Source organism: Micropterus salmoides, unplaced genomic scaffold, assembly GCF_014851395.1.
Source record: "Micropterus salmoides isolate LMB-PRFRI ecotype aquatic unplaced genomic scaffold, ASM1485139v1 Ms_hic_scaffold_8, whole genome shotgun sequence".
Classification (NCBI taxonomy): domain Eukaryota; kingdom Metazoa; phylum Chordata; class Actinopteri; order Centrarchiformes; family Centrarchidae; genus Micropterus; species Micropterus salmoides.
This window is the reverse complement of record NW_024044570.1, coordinates 4,068,807-4,092,644: the sequence shown is the minus strand read 5'-3', so window position 1 is coordinate 4,092,644 and position 23,838 is coordinate 4,068,807. Positions and strand designations below refer to the sequence as shown.

The window sequence follows — 23,838 nt, the reverse complement described above, 5'->3', positions numbered from 1 at the left end:
ACAACAAAGTCTACAACAGTTGATCAGCCTAGACCTACTTCATAATTCAAAATCATGCAAACTGTTAAATATATCGGTGACATACTATTGGCATCATGGATGCAGCAAGATCTAAATGGGCTACTTCTGTCAGGTTGCAATAAAACGGGACTCGCCAGCACCCCGGAGGCCTGTGAGGCCCTCAACAAGACCACCGTGACACTGGGCGAGGAGACTGGCAAGGATCCCCTGGTGACGCTGGAACCCCTGGTTACAAGCAGCACTGCAATCAAGACCCCGGTGGCCAGTAAGGGCAAATGATGTCTCACACGGTCACATTAAGAGGCAATTAAAGTTTGGGACTTGACAGGACCATATGCAAGAATTCATTTTGAATCTGTTTCTGCATGCAAGGTTTTATTTTTCTTTAAAGCATAGGCTGTCTACAAACTAGTAGTATTATAGCCTACAACAAATATAAAAGTAAGGTTACCTTTTTTCAGAAATCTCGTGGCTACAAGCGTAAGCTATGACTTCCCATTGGTTTTGAAAATTCCTGAAATGTCATTCAGCTGTAAAAGTGGTGGTGTATTGGTGAATAAAAGCGAGTGTGCTGTCCTATAGGCTCTGGTTTGCCAGTTGGAGGCACAACAGAAAGTCAGGATGATGAGCTCCAGCGAGGTAAGAACATTTATGGTGGCTAGACTCTAATTTTTAATGTCTCCTGTACAACATAATTCAAAATCATGTAAACTTATTTATAGATGGAATGCATACTAGCCTATAGCATGATGGATGCAGTAACAACTTAATACGCTGCTTGTGTTGCCAGATTATAACACAACGGGCCTCACCAGCGCGACATCTCCGGCCATGACCTGACCCTGACTGTCTCGCATGGTCACTTTAGGAGGCAATTCAAGTTTGGGACTTGGGACCATATGCAAGATTTCTTTTTGAATCGGTGTTTCTGCATGTACCCTCCCTGTTGTCTCTGCTTTAAATAAAACTTGAGATTTTTTTTCCAAAAAGGGCTCCTGTAAACTGACGTTTCTTGCAAATCCCTGTAGGCCTATTGTGTTAAGGAGCATTCAGAGTTCACACGCTGCATCAATTCAGCTCAGTTGCTGCTGCCAGCATGGCCTAATTTTTTCAGTAGATTGACCTGCTTGTCTATGTAAATGTTGACATGGGAGTCCATATTGGACTTGCAAGGCTGTAGACCCTTGCATGTAAAATGAAAGACCTCACTGTCAAAATGATTGGCTATGTTGAGTTAATGGCTAACCCTCTGTAGGTGCAAACATAAAACTGCATCAGTGCCGTTTTGTATACCAGACTCAAATGGTTGGGGCCACAAATTTTCTGCCAGTTTAGCCCAAAGACAAAATGGGGGGGGTTATGATGCTGATTGAGGAACTGGCTAGCTTTACGGAGCGACACATGGGTTTTGTGTTTTTAGGCAAAGTCTTAATGCTGAAACATGAAGTTTTCTAAACCCTTAATTAACACCTAAACTGCATTTAGGTCAACACTATGCATAGTGTCACATCTGGACTAGATTGTTCCCAGAGAGGCAAAAAAGGCTTTTCCTTTAATTTGAGATGCTGGAAGATGAACAAGGCTTTCAAATGGGTTATAATTTAGTTTAGGTTTAGAGCTGATTAGTAGGCTAGAGTCGACGATAGCTGTGCCTCGAGCCAGGTTTCAGTAAGACAAAATAAATCAATATCATAATCTGATATTAGTCCATTTACTAGTACACCTTTAGAAGAGAGAGAGTCCACATTTAACTCTCCTATTAGTTTGCACTATTGCTCTTGTGGTTTTAATTTTTATGAGGTTTTTATGCAAATTAAATAATTTCGATGGTCGGGGGGCAGACACCGTCACTATAGGATTTTCACCAAGTAACTCCTGAAATGGAGGAGCAGAGAAGTGTGTTAGACTGCGACTCTGCGTAGGGTTTTGGGTGGGTAACTGCTGAATTAGAAGGGCAGAGAAGTGTGTTAGAATGCGCTGCAGCCTGCCCTTGTCCCTGGCAGTGGCAGCAGCGTACCAGATGGTGGTGAGGATGGATTCAATGATGGTGGTGTAGAAATGCACCATCTATACCAGAGACTCTTTTCCACCGAGTACTCGCTCAAGTCTAATAATTAATTGATCGTGTCTGTTTCTTTCAAACTCAAAAGATGCAGCAACTAGGCTATTTTTTAATTCTCTTTCTCCCATCCCCACACACCCGCATTTTTTTCAACTGATAACTTATATATGCAAATTCAATGAACACAACGAAAGTCTCAAATAGTCAACACAAGTTCAACTTTCCAAAAGTTATCAAAGCTCTTTGAGTTAAAAAGAAGTAAGTTGATGTAACTAAATGCGTCTGTAATGTACTTCTATTAGTTCCAACTTTAGGCTTAGTTACTGTTGCTGTAATCATTACACAGTCATAGTTGTGGGTCGAGCTGCATCAGTTCTCAGTGGTGTAATGTAACTACATTTACTCAAGTACTGTACTGAAGTTTTTTATACTTTTACTGCATTACATTTGTCTGACAGCTTTAGTTTCTTTTCAGATTATAGTTTTTCATACCCTTCCTGTCCAGTGAAAACCACATATCTCCACATGTTTGTGATAAACTGCAGGATGAAGAGTTCCTTTATTTGTTGAGAAAATCCTCATCCAGCTAAATAAACTATAAAATTAAGTTTTATAAACTAGATTCGGGAGCTAAGGCCACGCCTCAAACTCATCCAATTTCGGCACATCAAGTACTTAAGCACACCTTTTCCGTTCACTTCCCCTTGACTTGGCTTTCAAGTGTGACGAACAAATGAAATCACTTACTAAGGGTGGGGGAAGAAATCGATACAACATAGTACCGTGATATTTGCCATGGCAATACTGTATCAATACACGGACGCCAATTATCGATATTTTATTATATAACTTGCAGATGGGAGTTTTAACTTTTTGGTACTAGAATAATAAAATCTATTGCTTTTTTAGTCCACTAGAAAACGTAAGACCATACAGAGGACTGAAAAAGTGATATGAACAAACAGAGAAATGTATCTTTTTAGATAAACAGACAAAGTTTGACTTTAGGGCCCTAATTGGAAGTTGGAAAAAGGTAATAAATTGCAATATATCTCAATATATTCAAAATCGCAATAAAATCGAATCGCAACATAAATATGTGATAATATCGTATCGTGGGGCCTCTGGTGATTCCCACCCCTATCACTTACCTCGGACAGAGACATGTTCGACAAGCATTTAACATCAGATACACCGGAGTCTTCACCTTCTCCCGACTAGCCGCCGTCTGCCGGCCCGCTCAAGGTCCAGGCGCTCGAGCAATAATCTGTGTTATCGCTACCAGCAACCTCGGAGCAAGCACTCAAACTGTCCTTCTTTTTCCCTTGTACCTACTTTCCCTGTCCCATCTCCTCTGGCACCATCAGTCCTTCCTGCCTCTATACCAGTTACCGCAGAAACCCAGACCGCACCCACACAGGCGACCCATGACTCCGCCGTCTGCCAGACCTTTCCTCCTGTCTATCCTTTTCCCACCCCCTGACCACATCAAACTCAATTCACCGATTACTCCATTCTCACATAACCCGCTTTTCACACCTCTGGTGCGCCCCACGAGCCCAGCCTGACCATCCCCAGTGTCACCCTCTTCACGTAAAAAGACTCTCACCGGTAAGCATAGCGAACTCGCTTCACTGATTAATCCATCCTCCCATAAATCGCTTATTCCAAGAGAACTGCTAACTGTTCTTAGCCCTACCGAACCCAAGCAACCACTTCCTACCATATCCAAAGTACTTACACCAGCAGAATTCTGCTCCCCTTTTTCTTTGTACCCCAACAATAGATGTCCATTCTTCCCCTGACCGCAGGTCAGAGCTGGACGATTACCTGTCCTTAATCTTAAACTTGGCCTCACGCTTCGGTGGCAACAGTTTCCACATCTACCACGTCTTCTTTTCGCCTCAAGCTGCCATCCGCGTGCAGCAGTTCAACCAAGGGACATACCGGAGCACCCCAGACCCGAAGCTTATTGCCGCGCCTTTGAAGTACAACCCGTTCGATGGTCACGAAAGCAACACATCGAACAAAAGAAAGAGAAGAGCATGCCCTTTTCTCCGCAGGGGCCTTTACCATAAACTGTATAATAAAGGCTTGCACGTGCCAAGTACATGCGTGATTTAACAGCCGCACACCTTCGGCTGTGGTCTAAGGCACGTTCGCCTCTGTTGCAAGTTTCACCACAAGCTCGTCTGTGCCATCTTCTGGTACCATCTAACACCTCACCTACTACTTTGCAGCTCGTCTAACCTTCGGACGTAAGAGCAGCCCAAAACATAAAATGAAATAAATAAATAATAAGATATAACTAAATTAAATTAATTAATAATTAATTTGACATATATTAAAGTCACAGATGACTTCCTCACCTTTTACGCCACCATCTTATGGCCTCAACATCTCAACTTCCGCACTCCACAAACTCGGAGTCCCTCTCTCAGAAGGACCTAACACATCACTGGAGCTCCTGGGCATCACCCTCGACTCAAGGTCACTCCAGGCATCCTTGCCCCTGAGAAAATCCACCACATTTCCTTGCCAATTTGCAATTTCCTTCTGGCCACCGTCGCACCAAACGCCGTCTTCTCTCACTACTAAGCCACTTAACTACACCACCCGGATCATCTCACAAGGTCGGTCCTTCCCGTTGCATCTCCTTTCCATAACTGCTTCCGTCCCATCTGTCCATGACCACATCAAACTAGACACGGCATGCAATGGAGCTTAAACACGGTTACATTTCCTTTCATCCGGGAACAGCATCTCCTTCTTCCACGACGACCACGCCACCAAGTCAGAAGTCATCCAGCTATTTACAGACGCTGCCTCTTCTGCCGTCTTCGGCAACTACAGCTGTAGCTGGTTCGCAGTGGACTGGCCACCCAAATCAGCCCTCGCTCCTTCCCCTACCATCTACGACACGTACCCAGTCTTTTCGCAGCCATTCTTTGGGGGGTCTAAGCGGTCCAATAAAACTATCACAATATAGGCTACTGAGACTCAGTGCAGTGGTAGACATAATTAACAGAGGACGGTTCCATGGCCCAGACATAATGCAATTCATGCAGAGGCTCACCTCGGTTTTCAGCACAGCACTATTCATCATCCGAGCCTCCCATATCCCAGGCCACGAAAACACTATCGCTGACTCTCTTTCTCGCTCAGATCGGGTTATCTGACTCCATACGCGGCACAGAGACAGGGAAGTAGCCACTCTTCTGGTTTCACCAACTCCTCCGCCAAATCCTATCCAAGTCCGGCATTTCCCCCAAACTCTACTTGGGCTTCCGTTGTGCATCAGAGCTGCCTCCACCGTCTCCAGGCAGGGAATCCCAGACAACATAACCAATACCTCACTTACATCCGTTATGACCTAAACGGTATCAGAAACGCTCACGCACACCTTTCCATCTGAAGTTCTTTTGGGGGTTTCCACACGTCTGCGGACTAAGAGACGGCTCCCCCACCCCGAGTCTTGACTCCACCGTTTCCCGCACACCTTCTCGCCAGCAGACACCGGTCTGCTCTTCACTCACGCATCCATCGGCGCGGATCCGACTCCTCCCCTTCATCCCCTCAACCCTACATCCATCACACCTCGACCCCTACCCCTCATCCCTCGACCCTCTCCCCCATCCCTACATCCCTCAGCCCACCCTCTGGGCACTCGACCCGTTCATACAATCTATCTCGGCTCCATTACGAGCAATAAACCATTGTCAATCTTCTATGTTCGTGGGTGTAGTCTTTGTTAGTGAAATCCCCCTTGGATCAGCTGGAAAATGCATCGTCACAAAGCTGAAAACAGGCTGTTTTTCTGACTTTTCAGAGATGCGTAGTTCTCACAGGACAGTAAAACTACAAACATATGATGATCTGACAGACCATGATGCATTGCTGCAGATTAAACTACCCAACAGGCTATAAAGTAGTTCCAATAAGCTCAACCTTAAACATCTACAGCAGTAAAATGCAACATCCACATTACTGCAGCAGGAATATTAATCCAGAAACATCAGATATAATAAGGAAACACTGACAGGAACATTTTACTGCACTCTTCTCATAGTACATAGTACATCTCATAGTATTGAATGCAGGACTTTTACTTGTAGTAGAGTATTGTCACAGTGTAGTATTAGTACTTCTACTTAAGTAAATGATCTGAATACTTCACCACTGGCAGTTCTGACAGTAGATTTTAAACATCAGGAAAAATAAGACTCTTGATTTTCTTCTTTTCAACACATTTATTGGCCCAACAATGTTAAGTTCATTTTCTCAAATTGTATAAAAAATGTATGTTTTATGTTTTTGCTGGATTTTTAAGTCTTGCACAGGCTCTTTCCCTACAGATTCGGGGAGAGGTAAATGTCAATCTACATTTGTCAATACACTATTTTTGGTCAAAACAGCATCATTAACCAAAAACTAAAATAAACAATTGAATAAACTATGTGTGTAATAACGTGATTGCATTCCTCTGACGTCATGTGTTCTGTTTACCATCTTAAATCTATGTTAAGAAAAATTCTAACAATTTTCACATCAGTGTTGGTTTCCATGCTTTTTTGTTCACCGTTCTTCTTCTTCTCCTACAAGGCAGATTTGCCGGGATATTTCTCTCGCTTCCAGGTGTCCCCTGGTAACCCCCGTGTTTCACAACATACCGCTATGAACTGTGGGCAATTCCCTCAGGCAAAGTCTACAGAAACGTGGACTTACGAAAAGGGTCTCGTGCACTTGATGATTTGATAGTGGGACAGCCCGAAGCCCTCACAGACTTCCCAGGAACGTGCCTCAAAGTCTGTGAGTCTGTGAGTGTGGACTTTCGGATTGGGCCCAAAATTCCTAAAATGCACCTTGAGGAGCGAGGATCGAGGAGGCACAAATTTGGGAAATGAGAAAGGCCAACGTGTTGTGGGGACAGCCAGGCTGAACGGTGAGTGTCTTGGTTTCTTTATATATCTCGTTTTATTTCTCCCATTGTTTTGCTCTCCTGTACTTTGCCTGCCTCCCTGTGTTCTCCTCCTCTTCACCTCTTCAACAACCTCCCCAGCCTGCCACACCTGCCAGTAATCAACCTCATCCCTGCCCCTATATCAACCCCGGTTCTCCACTCCATCTGCGCTTGATCGTCGTTGCTCCCAACCTGGTGCCAACCTCTCAAGCTCTGGTTAACCTCTGAAGTGATCTCTGTTTTCCAGCCCCCGGTTATTTCCTGTGCCAACTCTGTCTCTCTGCATTCCCTCCCAGGTTCACTCACCCTCGTCCTCCAGTCCTCTCCTCTCGGGCTTCCTCCACGGCGCCCTCCCGGCCTGCCCCTCGGTCCACGTCCCCCGGTGTCCACCTCACCTCCTTCTCCTCTTCCCTAGCACCTCTGTAAAACCTCAATAAACCTCCTTCCCACTGAGCATTGCGTTTTTGTCTGTTCTGTCCTGTCTTATAACAGAACGATCAAGCCACCATGGACCCAGCACGCCCACCCTCTACGCCCCCCTCCACTGGCACAACTCCACAAGAAGTCTTTCACGCTGTAGCCTCTCAGGGAACCATGCTCGACCGGCAAATGACTCACCTCCAGTCCGTGTCGGCCCCCGTCCCCATCTCACGCTACGCATCGCTCCCTGTTGGCCGACTTCACCCCGTGTTCCCCCGCCGGCGTCCCGTTCCCTCGTGAGTCTCCGGTCTCCCACCTGGACAACTTCTCCGGCGTTTTGGGCATGTGCGACGGCTTCCTGGTACAGTGCCCCCTGGTATTTAAGAGGCAGTCTGTGACTTTCCAGTCCAATGAGGCAAAAGTTTGTTACATCGCTGGGCTGCTCCGACCGTGCTCTCTCCTGGTACGCGGCGGTTAGCGAGGGCCAGCCTCAAGTTCTCTCCTCCTACTCCTCCTTTGTGGAGGAGATGCGGAGAGTTTTCGATTGCTCGGTGCGGGGGAGGGAGGCGCCTGGGCGGCTTCTCTTCAACGAAGAAAAAGCCGGCACCCAACGGGGACGCAGACGGGCGAATGATGCCGGCTGCAAGGGAGTCTTTAATATACTGCTCCATAGACTCCCTCTCCGGGCGCGACAGGTTGTATAGGTGACTGGATGGGAGGGGCGCGTCCAGGAGGAGGTCTATGGAGCAGTCGTAGGGGCGGTGAGGGGGTAGAGACAGGGCCTGGTCTTTACTAGGTCAGTGGGGATGGGCGGCGGGACAGGTGAAGCACAATTACCGGGGGCTCGAGCAGACAAAAGGCAGGACGCGTGACATTTCGTGCTCCAATTCCTGATCTTTCCCCGCGACCAGTCGATGTTGGGGTTGTGAGCGGGGGTTTACAGCAATAAAAGCATTCCCCGGCCAGACGGCGCCTTTCGCGTTACTCCGGGGAGAGATAAGCGCGGCCCTCTCCTTTCACCTGATCTCCTCCCCATCCACACCCCTTGTCCTCGACCTCCCCTGACTAGCCGCTCACAACCCCAACATCGACTGGCCTCCTCGTCCCCGTTGGGTGCCAGCTTTTTCTTCGTCGAAAAGAAAGACAAAAGCCTCCGTCCTTGCATCGATTACCGGGGGCTCAACAGCATCACTGTGAAAAACAAGTACCCCTTGCCACTCATGGACTCGGTCTTCGACTCCCTCTCCCGGTCCACCATCTTCACTAAATTAGATCTGAGAAACGCCTACCATCTGGTGCGGATCCGGGAGGGGGACGAGTGGAAAACAGCCTTTAACACCCCCCTCGGTCATTATGAGTACATAGTCATGCCCTTCGGAATCACCGTTTTTCAAGCCCTGATTAATGACGTCCTACAAGATTTTTTGTCTACCTCCACGATATCCTGATCTTCTCCCACGACCCCGCCCAGCACACGGAGCACGGACGTGCGTGGTGCTGCAGCGGCCGGCTTCACACCGACCTGTCCAAAATCCAGGCCGTTGCCGATTGCCCTACCCCCACCTCCGTTAAGCAGCTGCAGCGTTTCCTTGGGTTCCCAAACTTTTATCACCGTTTCATCTGGAATTACAGCACCGTCGCCGCCCCCCCTCACCCGTCTCACTTCCTCCTCCATCCCCTTTACCTGGTCTCCAGAAGCCGCTGCAGCCTTCACCCGCCTCAAAACCCTGTTCACCTCCGTCACCCTCTCCCAGCGCTCCCCAGAGGACAACAAGCTCCATCCTTGCGCCCTCTGACCATCAAGCTGGTTTTGGAGGAGTGGAGGCACTGGCTGGAGGGAGCAGAACACCCCTTCCTGGTCTGGAACGTTCATAAGAACCTCTCCTACATACAAACCGCCAAGAGACTGAACTCCCACCAGGCTCGGTGGGCCCTGTTCTTCAACCGGTTCAACTTCCCCCTCTACCGCCCTGGATCCCTCAATACCAAAGCAGATGCTCTCTCCCGACTCCACTCCACAGACACCGCCTTAAACCCCCCGGACACTATCTTGCCACGCTCCTGTCTCATCGCCTCTGTGGTCTGGGAGGTGGAATCCGCCTTACGCCGAGCCCTGTCAGCCGGGCTTGTCCTCCGGTCCTCTCCTCTCGCGCCCTCCCGGCTCCCCCTGCTCCTCACCTCACCTCCTGCGCCTCGCCTGTCCCTCGGTCCTCCGTATCCACGTCCTCTGCAGCTCCATCTCCAATTCCCTAGCCCCTCTATAAAACCTCAATAAACCTCCTTCCCACTGAGTGTTGCGTTTTGGTCTGTTCTGTCCTGTCTTATAACACAATGGTGACAGACAAGTGTCAAAGTAAAACAGGAAACATGAAACACCAACACCTCAGAACCGTGACACTAATAAGAGGCACACATGACTAAGTGTTTGGTTTTAGTGACTATGTTTACTTTCACACTAATTAATATGACAATATTCAGAATTTGAACGTAGTGTTTTAGGATTATAAAAACTTTTTAGACCAAACGCTAGATATTAGTTATTGATCAGCAGTTGCACAGAAACAGTGTCTGCTTTCTCAGTCAGTCGCTGCAGCAGCAGGAGAGGAGTAGATGGTTAATGGACAATGGCCACAGGCTGCAGTTTGTTATGAACTCCACTAGAGGGCATCCTCAGGTGTCACTTATTCTCTACAAACCAGTAGCTCTGGTTTAGTGTTCATATCAGCTGCTCCAACACAACTCAAACCTTAAATAACACCACATTATCTTCCACTGCAGACTGTCTCAGATGTGATGGGGGATTGGAGCTCGTCAGCTCCAGTCACGTCTGAGAACAGCTGATGGTGTTTTTAATCACATGATTTGGTGTCATTAGAAACACCATCAGCTGTTTTTCAGCTTTGATACCAATCAAAAACAAAATAACTTAATCAGACACAATAAAACTTTATTTTGCTTTTGTTTATTTAAAAAGAAAAAGAGAGAAAAATAAAAGACTTTTGTCTCATTTATAAACTGCTCCTCAGTAATTTGTGCCAGTATGCAACACTTCTTATAGAAACAATGATCAGAATACAAACAGTTTAGAATTTGCAGGCAGACATTTAATGAACGTGTAAATGCTTCTTATTTCTGAGGACGTTGTTTTCTGATGATTTAACAGTGTTGAAGGCAGGTAATGCAGTTATTAGAATAAATTAGATAAAATCAATCAGAGCAGTGAAATTTGTGTGTTGTAGCCACATCAAAGAAACACATCTAAAGAAAAAAAATGTTCAGAATCTACAATAGCAACAAATATACACTTATTACATTAAATGTAGAAAATCAAATGGTTGTTCTACTCAGTGTTTGACACGAGAGATGATCAGAGGGGCAGAGTTTTCACCACCATCGCTAAGACCAGGACTAAAGTATGGGTAGAGTTTCTCAGTGAAGCAGCAGCCAGTAAAGGAGTAGATAAGAGCTGCAGCATCAACGTCATAAAAGGAGACCAGACCCTCCTCATAATCCACAAACACCCCCACCTTCTCAGGCTGAGACTTCAGAGAGAGACGGACTGCAGGGCCAGCATTAGCTTCATACTCATTTTCATTCCTCAACCATATCGTCCAGTAACCATTCTGAGGATTGACTCTGATTTTTCCCTTCCTGTTGATCGACTCTCTGGCCACTCCTAAATCCCATTCAGTCTTCCCTTCAACCCAAACCTCGTAGTAAAATCTTCCTGAAGAGAAACTCTGCTTTGCTAAGACATTAGGACAAGTATTAAATCTCTCTGGATTGTCTGGGAGATTCTTCTTTACATCACTATCACGTACTTTTTTCCCATCTCCAGTCAGGATGAGGTAGGGATTTGCTGTTTCAGGATCGAGTGTCACATCCACTGCATACTGCTGGACCCTCTTCAGCTCGGCTTCAAGCAACTTCTGCAACTGTTCAATGAGCGTCTCCTCCAGCTGATTCACAGCTCTCCTCACAGTCCCCTCATATGAAGGTGGACGGACGCTGACTTCTGTCCAGTCCTTGGTGGGTGGAGCAGCGTTCAGGGACGGGAGGCTTTGGAGGAGGTGGGGGTGGTCTTCAGAGCGTGAGAGCTGCTCCACCTCAGAGCTTCTCTTCTTCAGCTCAGAGATTTCCTGTTCCAGCTCTTTGATGAAGCCTTCAGCCTGTTTCTCTGTCTCTCTCTGCTTCTCCTTGATCGTGTCGATGAGCTCGGCCTGGCTTCTCTCAACAGACTCCTTCAGAGTGCTGAAGACCTGAACACCACCTGCTATCTCTCTGTCTGCATCTTCCTTACTGAGCTCCACTGAGCGTTTGATCTCCTGAATCTTCAGTCGTCTCTTCTGGATCATCTGCTGAGTTTCAGCCTCTGTCTTCCCCAGCTCGGCCTTCTTTCCTTCATATTCTTCTTTCAGAGGAACAACATCATGTGTCTTGTGGTCTAAAACAGTGCAGAGCATGCAGACACACATCTGGTCGGTCTTACAGAACAGCTGCAGCAGTTTATCGTGCTTCGTACACATCCTGCCTTCCAGGTTCTCCACAGGTTCGATCAGCTGATGTCTTTTCAGGCGTGAAGCTGTCAGATGAGGCTCCAGGTGAGTCTCACAGTAGGAGGCCAGACACACCAGGCAGGACTTCAGGGCCTTCACTTTGGTTCCAGTGCAGACGTCACAGGGAACTTCTCCTGGTTTGGCAGCTTGTTGCTCTGAGCTGCTGCTGCTGGCTTTCTGTTGAGCTGACTGTCTGAACTGAGCAGCCATCTCAGAGATGAAAGTGTTGACCTGCAGCTCAGGTTTTGTGTTGAAAACCTTTTTACAGTTGGGACACTGATACGGGACATTAATATTCCAGTGTTGAGTGATGCAGGTTTTACAGAAGTTGTGTCCACATGGTGTGCTGACTGGATCAGTGAACACATCCAGACAGATGGAGCACAGAAACTGATCTTCAGTCAGCAGACAGCTGGCAGCAGACATATCCACACTCTGAGGACAACAAGGGTGAAACAAAAAAACTGTAATTAAATATCTTTTGATTCATAAAATCAAACAATGATTAGTGGAATATCAGGAGAGTCATCCTGAGTTCTGTTATACAAATACAAATATGAGCTGTGGTTGTCATGAATGTGTGGCTGCAGTCTGCATGTATTCAGCATCTGATTTACTGAGACAGCTCATTACTCAGTCAGGTCCTGGACTGTACTGCGAGTGAAGCAGAGCTCAGATGTGCAGTTCAGTGGTGGTATTTCTATGAGATCAGCAAGCTCAGAAAATAATTTACATTCCAAAACATTTATTTATTACTATTTCGCAAAATATTACTCAAAAAATTATAACCATTATAAATCATTATTATATCAGCAAGCATTAAACCACACAAAATTTATGAGAAACGAAAAGGACAATAAGTCAAATAAAAGACGCAAAATATACAGAAGCTACTACAACAAACGGCCTCAGCCATACCCGTGGAGGGGAACGTCATGCGGTGACGGGGAAAGAAGAGACAGGAAACTACAATACTGCCAGGCTTAAGTAATCAGCACAAACTGGGCCCTCAGGTGTTTATGACTAATCTTAATGAGAGTAAGCAGAAGTTACACAGCACAGCCCCACAGGGGTCATCACAATATGTTTATTATCAGTGATGACATCCCATGCCCCCTGGTTCTTGTTAACATCATAATTTTAACCTGTAAAATCATAAAATAATTGAATTTGAACTCCAAAAAACACGATGTGATCCCTCCACTGCTGTCACATCACACATGAAATAATAATTATTCTGCTACTCTGTTGCTTTTATGATAACAGAGTGAAAATATTTTTATTGGCCAGTATTTGGCTTTATTATTAGTTTTATTAAAACGTCTGAGGGAGTCGAGCAAAAGAAGAATCACCTCCTCTGTGCAAATACCTTTAGTGTCAGAGAATGAGTTTGGACAAAGAGGAGACAGAGACAGGGAGGATGATGATAGAAAGAGCAGAGAATCAGACACATTATATGTGCAGAAGAAAAGAAGGAAGCTGCTCTGGACTGCAGGAAACTGTAACAGCTTCTCTCATCAATGCAACGGCCAACAGTGGAGCTTAAAAAAGGCTCGCGCTGAGAGAGGAACTTCCTGTCTGAGTGGAGCTCTGCCCCGGGTTCAGCGCCAACAACAGAAACTGTGGTTTCCTGTAGTGTAAGCAAGCAATGAATTTCCCTGCCCTCTTAACAAACAAGTTTGTGTTTACAAACTTGTCGCAGCTGATTGGGTAACACCTGAGACACGCCCACCAAACGGGAAAAAACATACCCCGAAGTCCCTCGTGCGACGGTGCACGGAAGCATGTCGTTCATCCCGAAAACTTTCCTTTCACTTAATACCAGACACACGAATCAGCTGCATTCACTGGGGTTTGGTTTTAACTCTGTTTATAGTTCCAGCTAAATGTACATGTAGCTTTTATAGAAAAAGACACTTTTCTATGACATCATATCTTTTATCTGGTAAAACAGATGTAAAACAGTCAGATTCTGGTTTGAACTAAACTTTGACCAAATACTGAGTCAGTGCATTTTGGCTTTGTAGGGCCGTGTACTCACCAGGGTTTGGCAGAGATTCTGCTGTTTTGTTGAGAAAAACCTGATGGATTCAGTTGAAAGTTTCTTTAGAGAGAAACAGAGAGACTTGTCTCGACTGCAGCTCTGCTGTCACTCAGAAACACTTTCACTTTCAGAAGAGGAAATGTGACGTTGCAGCTTTCCTCTGTCACTGTAGCTCCTCCCTTCATTCTCATTAGATTACATTTTTGGTAACTTTGTTTTCTTTTGTTTTTCTCTATCTTGGCGCAGGCCGACATTATCAGCGAGTTGGTGAGGGACGTCATCTCCCCGCAGCAATGCGTTTCCAACTGAATTGAAGGTGGTGATGATACTTCGTTTCTTTACGACAGGACAAATGTAGCAATGCAATGCTGATGATTTGAAGTGCGGTAACAAGAGCAGCCGCAATACAGCAGTGTTATTATGGTAAGGACGAGGTGCGAGTGAGCCGAAGGTCCTGAAAGATACTTACACGTTTTATTATAATGCTCTTAGTAATTTAATTAACACAATTACATACAACGGTAATATAATGTTACTAATAATAACAATAATAATAATTAGTTTTCATAATAATATGATTTATTATTATTTGTTATTAATGCAAATACAAAATGTACCCTTTCTTTTGTTGTTTTGTGAACATAATTTATATGAAATTTGACCGTTCACCAGCATAATTCCTCAGCAGTTAGTTCAGCGTTGTTATGGCTTCTCCTTCCTAGTGTCCTCTACTATAACTGGTACAAATATAACATTTTACTGTACCAACTATGAAATATTGCACCCAAAAACTCAAACTGTGATAATTAAACAGAAAGTTAACATTTTTGGGAACCTTTCACCAAAACAATTCCTTAATAGGTGACATCATCATTGTCATATCATCTCCTTCATAGTGTCCTCTACTATCATTGGTACATATATTATAACATTTTACTCTAGCAACATGGAGAAATTATACTCTAAAAACCCTCCATTTCAAAATAAACACTTATCATTTATGTGAACTTTGACCAAAACAATTCCTTAATAGGTGACATCATCGTTGTCATATAATCTCCTTTCTAGTGTCCTCTACTATCACTGGTACAAATACAATAAAGTTTTACTGTTGCAACTACGAGATATGTCGCTCTAAAAATCCCTCAGACACAACGATGCATTAAAATTTATCAAGGAAGCTGGTAGAGCCGTGCAGCTGGCCAAGACAGACATCAATGGCGCTCCAAGTGATGCATATTTACTCCACATCTATTGGGGTAAAATACATAAATAAACAATATATGTTATATTTAAGGGGCTAACCGCATGTCATCAAAGGTGCGTTCAAGATGACTGTGGTTGACTTTTGCCAACTTGATAGCCAAATGTCAGCACAGGCGACCACAGGGGCTGGGTATTAGAACACCACCGTCCAAATAAAACATGTCGTGATATGGTGACGTTTTGTAGCACCTGCAAAAGTCAAACAAAAAATTTAACCACCATGCCTTTATGTAAGTCATTTCAAATTTTATTTATATAGCACTATTTAGTGATGGTGAGATGAAGCTTCATGAAGCATTGAAGCTTTCCCTCCAATTGGTTCACTCATGGGCTGAAGCTTCATGGTGCTTCATTTGCTCTAGTGTGCCATCAAGTGGACAAAAGATGTAAAACAGGCAAAGTGATTATAATGGCGTCACGGCTTTAGTTTGTGAAGCTTTGAATAAATTAATGAATGATGTTTGTGATGCCAATACATAAATGATTAACTTATTAATATGGTGTCTGTCTTTATGATACAATGACAGGGTCAATGTGAATGTGCTTGTGTTACTTGGTTTGTGACTATAGATAATACAGACAACATTTTATTCATTTTTATTTAAAATAACTTTTCCCCACTGCTGGGCTTCAGGCGGTTTCTTTTTTTGGAGATGATTTTACCTGCCTTAGAAAATTATTATTTGGGTAATCTGGGGTAAGAGCCCCAAGTTTAATTCTTACAAAAAACACAAAATGTCAAACAAAGAATATTTCAACACTTTCTTGCTGCTGCTAGTCTTACTCAGCTGAAATTTCATGTGTTTCCTGTGAAGTTATATGATCAAAGCAATTCTGATATCAGTTGATCAAATAGTTTAGTCATTTAAAATAAGCTGTAGATACAATCTAATTGTGTTCAATTAAAATCAAAAAGTGTCCATTGCATTTTGCTGCTCCTTTCGAATCGCACGCCAAACCCACGAACCATTTCCTGAATCAGTCACGTGGAACGACCGGCTCGCTGGCCTTTCCATATAGCTTATGGAGGGCCTGGGAGTCTTACCTGGTGTGGTCATTTTGAGGGGTCTGCTCTCTGCCTCAGGCTTCACAAATAATAGAGGTGCAAATAAAGGTGCTCTCCCGGCTAGATGGCCTTCCAGGTAGACTTTTCGAAGGGCAGAGAGTTCCAAATCACTGTAATACCCCCAGCAAAACAGTGTCTCTGATGAGGGGAACCCATGACTCGAGCTCGGGTTGCCTCTCGCCTCGCCTCCTCTTCAATTCTGCGGTCTCCTGCATAGCGTTTCATCATTCTCTCTGCTAGGAGCCAATCACTGCAGCAGCCATAGCTTCATTACAGCACCCAAGACTATGAGTGTTGGTCATCATCTGTCTTTGAACGCTACCTTTGGCCTGAGAATCAAGCCATCCTCTATGCTCAAGGGCCATGAGTGCCCTGTCATGTGTCATAACTGCTGGGTTTTTGTCAACTCAAACTAGTATGTTTAATTCAAATAGCCTCACTCAGGTGATCTGGAGTAACTGACTAATACGTGTTCAGTAGGGTCCTCCTGCTGGCACTTCCACATAGCGCATAAAGGGTCGGGGAGGTTGTCCTGGGCGTTCCGGGCTAGCTCCTGTCCTCCCTCCCTCTGTGTCTGTGTGATTCAGTGCAGGTAACTATGTGCAGATTGAAGATACATGGCAATCTAAGTTTAACGGTTAGACTTCAGACAGCTTTCATTTTGCTTGTTGTACATCTAGCTTTGCCACTGTGAGACACCAATGTGTCCCTGAGCAAGACAATTAACCCCTAGTTGCTCCTGAGGCGTGTGACCTCTGACATATGTAGTAATTGTCACTTTGGATAAAAGCGTCAGCTAGATGAATAAACGTGAATTTAAATGCCAAGCTAGCGTTGGCGCAGTGTGCTTTTAATAACATAGAGGATGAGAGACATCGACAGAGTGGATCAATTAACCCCTTCTACATGTAATGCTCGTTTAATGGATGTTTCGACAAAGATGTCTTTTATTCTTGAGGCTTTGTTGGACATACTGCAGTGGCTTGGAGTTACCTTCACTTCAACGTGTCTACAACCTATCTCTGCGCATGCCACTGTTTGTGCGTATGAGCTCGCATGTGTGTTTGTGTGCAGGAGGCGATAACAGGGCAGCAGAGGCTGCATCCTGATAATAAACAGTCTTCAGTGCCAGGCTCGTTTAACATCGTGCTTCAGTGCCCATCTAGTATCTGATTAAGCATGTAAATTGCACCCCTGCTCTGTTCTGTATGGGGTTCTTTGCTGCGGCTCTCTGCCTCAGGCTTTCCATGTATGCACATGGATGGGCAGGGAGGTGCTCTCCCTACCTTACGGCTCTTCCACATAGGCACGTGGAAGAGCAGAGAGGTGTGCTCTCCCCGCCTCATGGCGTTCCACGTAGGCATGTGGAAGAGCAGAGAGGTGTGCTCTCCCCGCCTCATGGCTTTCTGCGTAGGCCCGTGGATGGGCAGGGAGATCCCAGAACAGAACCATACCGCCAGATATAATTTTGCACAACAGTCTTTGATCAAAGTTGTCCTGACTGAATCATGGCATTTACAGCTCCACACACTGTCACGCGTTTCATCGACTTCCTGACTACACCATCCGTAATCCGACAGAAGCAAACACAATTCTTGAAAATAGCCGGCTTACCAGGAGTAATGGCCACAATTACTGGCACTCATTAAAAAAGTTGATCTTTATATCTTTCATTTCCAATGTGTATATCATAATGTGTACCCTCGGAAATTCTTTATTGTTAAATGTCTGTTGAATATAAACTCCTCGTAGGAATTTCACCATTCAATGTGAATTTATCTGAGAATATTCTTAAATAAGGAAATCTGTTCAGTGATTGGTCCTTGCATACATCGTCAACCAAAATCCTGTTTGCGGCACAGCAAAGTGTGGTGAATCAACACTAAGACTGACACTTAAGATGTAGTCCTACACTTTAATCAAATTAGGAATATGATGCTTGATAACTAACTTTGAAGCACAGCTTTGAGGTGACTGAAACATTCTCTCAAAGTGGAGATTTATAAGATGGAAAAAACTGTGATAGCTGGAAAGTGAATCAAACTTACGCAGATGTTGAGGTAAATCTCTTGTTTGTTGAGTCTTTGATGTCTTTTGTTTACTTCTTGTTTATGTTTTGCCTTTACTGTTACTTTTGTCTCTGGAATCCACTTGAACTTTAGAATAATTAAACGGCACACACCGCAAAAAGTTTCAGGAGCAGGAGACCTTAAATAACACCACATTATCTTCCACTGCAGACTGTCTCAGATGTGATGGGGGATTGGAGCTCGTCAGCTCGAGTCACGTCTGAGAACAGCTGATGGTGTTTTTAATCACATGATTTGGTGTCATTAGAAACACCATCAGCTGTTTTTCAGCTTTGATACCAATCAATAACAAAATAACTTAATCAGACACAAAGAAAACTTTATTTTGCTTTTGTTTATTTAAAAAGAAAAAGAGAGAAAACAAAAGACTTTTGTCTCATTTATAAACTGCTCCTCAGTAATTTGTGCCAGTATGCAACACTTCTTATAGAAACAATGATCAGAATATAAACAGTTTAGAATTTAAGGAACGTGCAAATGCTTCTTATTTCTGAGAACATTGTTTTCTCATGATTTAACAGTGTTGAAGGAACGAAATGCAGTTATTAGAATAAATTAGACGACATTAGATCAAATCAATCTGAAAACATCAAAGAAAAACACATTTTCAGCATCTGAAAAATACATCAATGTACATTTATTACATTAAATGGATAAAATCAAATGGTTGTTCTACTCAGTGTGATTGACAGGAGAGATGATCAGAGGGGCAGAGTTTTCACCGCCATCATTAAGACAAGGACTAAAGAGTGGGTAGAGTTTCTCAGTGAAGCAGCAGCCAGTAAAGGAGTAGATAAGAGCTGCAGCATCAACGTCATAAAAGGAGACCAGACCCTCCTCATAATCCACAAACACCCCCACCTTCTCAGGCTGAGACTTCAGAGAGAGACGGACTGCAGGGTCAGCAAGAGCTTCATACTCATTTTGATTCCTCAAACATATCGTCCAGTAACCATTCTGAGGCCTCACTGTGAGTACTCCCTTCCTGTTGATCGACTCTCTGGCCACTCCTAAATCCCACTTAGTCTTCCCTTTAACCTGAACCTCGTAGTAAAATCTTCCTGAAGAGAAACTCTGCTTTGATAAGACAACAGCACAAGTATCAAATCTCTCTGGATTGTCTGGGAGATTCTTCTTTACGTCACTATCATGTACTTGTTTTCCATCATCAGACAGGATGAGGTTGGGATGTGCTGTATCAGGATCGAGTGTCACATCCACTGCATACTGCTGGACCCTCTTCAGCTCGGCCTCAAGCAGCTTCTTCATCTGTTTACTGAGCGTCTCCTCCAGCTGATTCACAGCTCTCCCCACAGTCCCCTCATATGAAGGTGGACGGACGCTGACTTCTGTCCAGTCCTTGGTGGGTGGAGCAGCGTTCAGGGACGGGAGTCTTTGGAGGAGGTGGAGGTGGTCTTCAGAGCGTGAGAGCTGCTCCACCTCAGAGCTTCTCTTCTTCAGCTCAGAGATTTCCTGTTCCAGCTCTTTGATGAAGCCTTCAGCCTGTTTCTCTGTCTCTCTCTGCTTCTCTTTGATCGTGTCGATGAGCTCGGCCTGGCTTCTCTCAACAGACTCCTTCAGAGCGCTGAAGACCTGAACACCACCTGCTATCTCTCTGTCTGCATCTTCCTTACTGAGCTCCACTGAGCGTTTGATCTCCTGAATCTTCAGTCGTCTCTTCTGGATCATCTGCTGAGTTTCAGCCTCTGTCTTCCCCAGCTCGGCCTTCTTTCCTTCATATTCTTCTTTCAGAGGAACAACATCATGTGTCTTGTGGTCTGAAACAGTGCAGAGCATGCAGACACACATCTGGTCGGTCTTACAGAACAGCTCCAGCAGTTTATCGTGCTTCGTACACATCCTGCCTTCCAGGTTCTCCACAGGGTCGATCAGCTGATGTCTTTTCAGGCGTGAAGCTGTCAGATGAGGCTCCAGGTGAGTCTCACAGTAGGAGGCCAGACACACCAGGCAGGACTTCAGGGCCTTCACTTTGGTTCCAGTGCAGACGTCACAGGGAACTTCTCCTGGTTTGGCAGCTTGTTGCTCTGAGCTGCTGCTGCTGGCTTTCTGTTGAGCTGACTGTCTGAACTGAGCAGCCATCTCAGAGATGAAAGTGTTGACCTGCAGCTCAGGTTTTGAGTAGAAAACCTCTTTACAGTTGGGACACTGATACGGGACATTAATATTCCAGTGTTGAGTGATGCAGGTTTTACAGAAGTTGTGTCCACATGGTGTGCTGACTGGATCAGTGAACACATCCAGACAGATGGAGCACAGAAACTGATCTTCAGTCAGCAGACAGCTGGCAGCAGACATATCCACACTCTGAGGACAGAAAGGGTGAAAAGGGAAACAGCAAAACTGATTTCTTTTAATTCATAAAATCAAATAATGATTAGTGGAATATCAGGAGAGTCATCCTGAGCTACATTGTTACAGGTCCTGGACTATGCTGCGAGTGAAGCAGAGCTCAGATGTGCAGTTCAGTGCTGGTATTTCTATGAGCTCAGAAAATAATTTTCATTCCAAAACATTTATTTGGCTGCCTGGGGAAAATTACTATTTCTCATAAAATATGATAACCTATTGCCGAGCCTAAAATTATTATTATATTAGCAAGCATTAAACCACACAAGTTTATGAGAAATGAAAAGGACAATAAGACAAATAAAAGATGCAAAATATACAGAAGCTACTACAACAGGTGGCGAGAGAGAGAGGGCAGGAGGTAGAGGAGGTGCTGATGTGGATGTTAATATTTCCTACATACTTCATACATAAGAAAATTCAGTAGCCTATCAACAGGTGCCAACCTTCATTAAGAAAAACAATTTATGCTAAATATTGTAAGAATTAGACTATTAGTATTATATTGTGTATGTATTTGTTGTGATATTGTACTGAAAGGGTTTCTGTCCTCCCTGAGCTCACCTCAGGACACCTGCGTTACAGTTGACAGGTGTAGGCTACCTCCCCAATCAAACTCCCCAGCTTCAGTTCTTCACAGTTGCAGTACTTTGCCTTTCTTTTGAGTTCCTCCACGATCTGGCACACCATGTTGAAAGTACAACAACATCATTTCACAAAGGAAAACCAATAAAGTTAAGAAATAAAACGACGGAGAACTCAAAACAGCCTCAGACATACCCGTGGAGTGCGGTGACGGGGAAAGAAGAGACAGGAAACTGCAATACTGCCAGGCTTAAGTAATCAGCACAAACTTGGTGTTCATGACTAACCTTAATGAGAGTAAGCAGAAGTTACACAACAGGGCCCCACAGGGGTCATCGCAATATTTTCACATTATACTACTCTGTTGCTTTTATGGTGATCAGAGTGAAAATATTTTTAAAGTCGGCTAAACATAGCCAGTATTTGGCTTTATTATTAGTTTTATTAAAACGTCTGAGGGAGTCGAGCAAAAGAAGAATCACCTCCTCTGTGCAAAAACCTTTAGTGTCAGAGAATGAGTTTGGACAAAGAGGAGACAGAGACAGGGAGGATGATGATACAAAGAGCAGAGAATCAGACACATTATATGTGCAGAAGAAAAGAAGGAAGCTGCTCTGGACTGCAGGAAACTGTAACAGCTTCTCTCATCAACGCAACGGCCAACAGTGGAGCTTAAAAAAGGCTCGCGCTGAGAGAGGAACATCCTGTTTGAGTAGAGCTCAGGTTTTGACTTAATACTGGAAACACAAAGCAGCTGCAGTCACTGGGGTTCGGTTTTAACTCTGTTTATAGTTCCAGCTAAATGTACATGTAGTTTTTATAGAAAAAGACACTTTTCTATGACATCATATCTTTTATCTGGTAAAACAGATGTAAAACAGTCAGATTCTGGTTTGAACTAAACTTTGACCAAATACTGAGTCAGAGCATTTTGGCTTTGTAGGGCCGTGTACTCACCAGGGTTTGGCAGAGATTCTGCTGTTTTGTTGAGAAAAACCTGATGGATTCAGTTGAAAGTTTCTTCACAGAGAAACAGAGAGACTTGTCTCGACTGCAGCTCTGCTGTCACTCATTTGAGGAAATGTGACGGTGCAGCTCTCCTCCTTTGCTGCTGCTCCTCCTCTCGATAATAATAATCCTTATTTGTAGAGCACTTTTCAAAAACAAGTTACAAAGTGCTTTAACAAGTGTAAAGAATAATTTAAAAAAACAAGTTAAGAGCATGAAAAATTAATATAAAATTAGTAAAATAGAATAAAATAAAGTCAAATAAGATCGGGAAAGGCTCTCCCATAAAAGTATGTTTTAAGAAGGGACTTAAAAGAGTTCACTGACTCAGCCGACCTGATTTCCTCGGGCAGGCTGTTCCAGAGCCTCGGGGCCCTGACAGCAAACGCTCTGTCCCCTTTAGTTTTCAGTCGAGACTCTGGAACAGACAACAGACCTCTGCCCGAGGATCTCAAGGTACGTGCTGGTGCGTATGGGACTAAAAGGTCAGAAATATAACAAGGCGAGAGACCATGAAGAGCTTTAAAAGTGATCAATAGAATTTTAAAGTCAATTCTAAAACACACTGGGAGCCAGTGATGCCACCAGCAGCAGCATAAATGTGATGGGGATGAGGTGCTTCTTTATTTGATGCACGATTCTAACTTCAACAAGAACAGGACGTGAGGAAATGGAGGTCTAAAGCTGAAAAAATGTGACCTGAACCTTCTCGTCCTGTTCATTTGTTGCTTTTTAATCTCAACTCTAAACAGTGGTGTAGTCTACGTGATACGCAGGTATACGCCATATAACCACTAGGAACGGTCAAAGATTTCCCTATACTCACTTAAAACAGCGCGATGATACGTAACAACATCGTTTTGTGACAGAACTTTCACACGTTCATTCATAAATTCACCCCGTCTGTGTGAACTGACATTTGCAGCTTCCGTGGCCTGTGACCGGGATCTGACGTCACCTACCAAACAACAACGCAGCTGCCTGGCTGTCACTTTGCGCACGTTTGAAATGAACTGATGTGAATTACTCGAGGAGATGTGAAGGAGATGTGAGCCTGCAGCTGAATCTGCTGCCGCTCCTGGTGACACGGGCTGCAGCAGATGACATGAAGGTTAAGGTTACAGAAACTACAGAAAAGGAGCCAGATGAGGCTGATGCTGTCGTAACGTTACCTGGTGAGTGAAAACAGCATATACGTTCTCATTAACGGAACTGTAACAGTATTGTTTTCCTGTTAAATTGCATCTGTTATTAGTTAACTTACCTAACGTTAATGTGGTGGATCGATGAATGCTGTTTGTGTGTGTGTGTGTGTGTGTGTGTGTGCAGTTGTAGCACTTCCTGGGTGCTGCTCATACAATTCAGCTGATACAGCTACATAACCTTGACAATG

The 23,838-nt window shown here is 44.4% G+C and overlaps 2 protein-coding genes across 3 annotated transcripts; both read right to left on the bottom strand.

Moving 5' to 3' along the window:
• Positions 1-10,409: 10,409 nt before the first annotated feature.
• On the bottom strand, positions 10,410-14,207 carry LOC119893286 (nuclear factor 7, ovary-like). The gene is made up of 2 exons (XM_038705327.1): positions 14,061-14,207; positions 10,410-12,454 (listed from the first exon to the last, which is right to left on the bottom strand). The coding sequence occupies exon 2, from the start codon at positions 12,443-12,445 to the stop codon at positions 10,808-10,810; it is 1,638 nt and encodes a 545-aa protein (XP_038561255.1). The 5' UTR covers positions 12,446-12,454; positions 14,061-14,207; the 3' UTR covers positions 10,410-10,807.
• A 4,597-nt stretch (positions 14,208-18,804) lies between these two features.
• Positions 18,805-22,525, bottom strand: LOC119893284 (E3 ubiquitin-protein ligase TRIM21-like). Of its 2 annotated transcripts, XM_038705326.1 has the most exons (4): positions 22,395-22,500; positions 21,633-21,724; positions 21,417-21,530; positions 18,805-20,810 (listed from the first exon to the last, which is right to left on the bottom strand). In XM_038705326.1, the coding sequence occupies exon 4, from the start codon at positions 20,799-20,801 to the stop codon at positions 19,158-19,160; it is 1,644 nt and encodes a 547-aa protein (XP_038561254.1). In that variant the 5' UTR covers positions 20,802-20,810; positions 21,417-21,530; positions 21,633-21,724; positions 22,395-22,500; the 3' UTR covers positions 18,805-19,157. The 2 variants fall into 2 exon arrangements, with proteins under 2 accessions (XP_038561254.1, XP_038561253.1); XM_038705325.1 differs by lacking the exons at positions 21,417-21,530; positions 21,633-21,724 and having other exon boundaries at positions 22,395-22,525.
• Positions 22,526-23,838: the final 1,313 nt, after the last annotated feature.

Excerpts from the sequence above, each read along its gene's own strand:
- LOC119893286 (XM_038705327.1), bottom strand. The coding sequence starts at position 12,445 with ATGTCTGCTGCCAGCTGTCTGCTGACTGAAGATCAGTTTCTGTGCTCC.
- LOC119893284 (XM_038705325.1), bottom strand. The coding sequence starts at position 20,801 with ATGTCTGCTGCCAGCTGTCTGCTGACTGAAGATCAGTTTCTGTGCTCC.